We start from the raw sequence: 2,718 nt of genomic DNA, 5'->3' as shown, positions 1-2,718 counted from the left end.
CACACACACACGCGCACACACACACGCGCACACACAACTATAAACTTCAAATAAGTCTGCAGTGTGTTGGCAGATATACAAAGACTACAGGGATTACATCTCACATTCATCTGGTTAATCTTGTTTATCTCATTAAGATAATGAATAAAAAACAGAGGGTGTTTCCTGAGAGAATGCCTGCTAGATTACTGCTGGAGATTGTTTCAGTACACGCTGTCGCATCCTTCTTGATTCATCTATTCCTCCCATCTCCCTGTTTGACTTTTAGTATATGCATTCTGGGTAAACAAAACAAAAATGCAAACAAAAAAACAGGTTACAATCATATAAATGCACTAGGTTTCAACCCTGGGTGGATCGGAGATACATTTGGTTATGTAAAAACATCTACTAAACATATGCAATAGTAGTATATGGTTGAGGAGATTGTTGTCAAACACACAGTATGTGGATTTGACTTTCTGTCAGTATTCTCTTCTCTATTTTTGAAACCTCTTTTCCTCTCTGATATATCCCATCTTAAATCCCCCCCGGGTTTTGTCATTGTGTGATTGTTGTTTGGCCTTACTGAGTGCCACTGGCTTCCCATGCTCCAGGAGAGCACTCTCCTAAGAGGCTTACCTTAGGCTGCTAATAGACTTTACAGAGGTGGAGCTAATTTAGATGGGACAAAGAAGATAAGAGAGAGAGGAAACAATAACTTGGACACACCAAGACTGAAGGAAAAGAAGAGATCAAGTCTGTCAGCGAATGCATGAGTTCCTTGTATAACTAGCTTTTCTGGGTTATTTTACTGGATTTGCTACATCATTCCACCGATTCATTCATCTGTGCAACTGTCCAGCTGGCACTGTGATGTAACCGTGAGGAGGGGTCACAGCTGAGAAATTAATCAACTGAGAAGGCATAAAGGGAGTGGAGAGGAGAGAAGGTAGATAACTTCCCAATCAGCTGTAGGACTATTGAGCCTAAAGTTATGCATCTGCTGTGGGACTAACACAGCAATGCACTGCAGGGCTGCTGTCACGGGTTAGTTCACTTCATGAGACTCTCAGCGAAAGGTTGAAAGATCCACACCTGTTGTGAACAATTAAACTAAGCCTGTAGGTGTTTGGATAGCCTTTCCTGTAGTAGGGCTGACACCTACTGGGCCAGTGCGAGGGCTTTGATTTGAAGATGGATCGTCACAACTCGTCATCCTCAATCAATGTAACGTATCTTCATATACTTTATTTACAATGTATTCTCTCACTTTCCTGATGTGTGTTCATTTAGGAAAAGGGCCCGAGTCTTATAGTTATGGTAGAGGGTAGGTTAACTGAGGCCAAATCAATGTCCGTAATAAATGACCAGCAGACTGTTACCTTTCTTATCAATGTGTGGTCTATGTGAAACCCCTAACAGTTTTGTGTTTTCTGTTGGCTCTGTGTTTTTGCATGCACGGTTTAGGTTTGAAAGCCTGTTTTAAATCAAACTTAAGTTATATGTAAGGCATCCTTTTGGAAAAAAACAAACAAATCTGTTTTTTCTTTCTAATTCTCTTTTAAGGTGTTAAGCAAGTATCCAACTGTTTCTAAAGCCTGTCTTAGGTGAAGTACAGGTTGGCATCATATATATCAGTGTTTTAGGCACCTCCCAAATTATTTTGGAACAAGATGTGTCTCACATCCTTCTGAAAAGCTGTGATCCAATCCCTGATTCATGTTTACAAAGAACTTTAGGTGCTAAGGATCAGGGATGCTGGCAACCAAGAGGAACTGAGTAATTAAAAGGAATTAGTCCATGGTGTGGCTGCCTGCTAATGATACTTCTGACTACTTCTCTTCTGAAGTTTTCAGGCTAACAACTGTTGAACACTGAATACATAAAAGTCCACCAAAAAACACTAACTTTACTCTTTCACCTCGACATTGAAAACATGTCCTAGCTAGATAGAACCCCATGTCCCTGACTCTTGAAGGTGGGGTGGGAAGCGGGTCATCAGAATCAGAATACCTGACAAAGCTAGCCTCTTTTGGATTCTCCTTGCTCATTATTTCCCTAAGTATAAAGTGGTTTTAATCACCCAATCCAATATCAATGGTTGATGCAACAACTGAATGGAACTATGATGGCTAATAGTATTCAGTCACTTTAATTGGCCCAAAGCTAGCTAGAGTGCTGCTAAATAGAGCCGTTTCTCAGCTTAAACCTTTCCAAGTCCACATCCCTGGAACTAAGCCAAATCCGAAAGCCATGTATGGGCAAAAGCCAGCTAACATTAGGCTGTCAGACCAAAATATGCCCAACTAGGCTGGTTACAACTGACCAATGCTTGTCTCTGATAAAATATTCACCTGAAATCATTTGAAAAATTATTATTACTATTAGTAGTAGAAGTAGTAGTAGTCAAGCTAGTAGTAGTAGCAGCAGTTTGTGATGAAGGCTTTCATTAAAGTTAAGAGTTAATTTGTCCACATCTTATTTTATTTTTCTACAACTGCTGTTATAAGATTGCATTCCCTGCACAGGAACAGAAATGTGTTAGCTGTGTGACCTGTACTTGTTTAGTCACCTCAGCTAACAGGCTAGTGAGCTAATATTAAATAGTTCAGCCCGTGTCAGGCCTAAGTACAGCCGGAGTAACCAATTCCATTAAGCAGATGACTAATCACTGAGGAGCTACACTCACACACACTAACACACACACACACACACACACACACACACACACACACA

General features: G+C 40.5%; 1 protein-coding gene across 6 annotated transcripts in view; it reads left to right on the top strand.

The window, feature by feature from the left end:
* The window catches only part of dlg1a (discs large MAGUK scaffold protein 1a), a 117,318-nt gene that overhangs the window by 11,229 nt on the left and 103,371 nt on the right, over window positions 1-2,718 (top strand). The window contains exon 1 of one of the 6 annotated variants that reach the window (XM_032526547.1): window positions 693-1,209. The exons of 4 other annotated variants lie outside the window; for them this stretch is intronic. In XM_032526547.1, the coding sequence (XP_032382438.1) occupies window positions 1,177-1,209 (33 nt within the window). In that variant the 5' untranslated portion in view covers window positions 693-1,176. Of the gene's footprint in view, window positions 1-692; window positions 1,210-2,718 lie in introns of those variants that run through there. One more of the 6 variants, XM_032526549.1, reaches the window with a different exon arrangement.

This window comes from Etheostoma spectabile, chromosome 9, assembly GCF_008692095.1.
Source record: "Etheostoma spectabile isolate EspeVRDwgs_2016 chromosome 9, UIUC_Espe_1.0, whole genome shotgun sequence".
In the NCBI taxonomy this organism is placed as follows: domain Eukaryota; kingdom Metazoa; phylum Chordata; class Actinopteri; order Perciformes; family Percidae; genus Etheostoma; species Etheostoma spectabile.
Note: the sequence above shows the minus strand (reverse complement) of the source record. Positions and strands in the feature narration are given on the sequence as shown.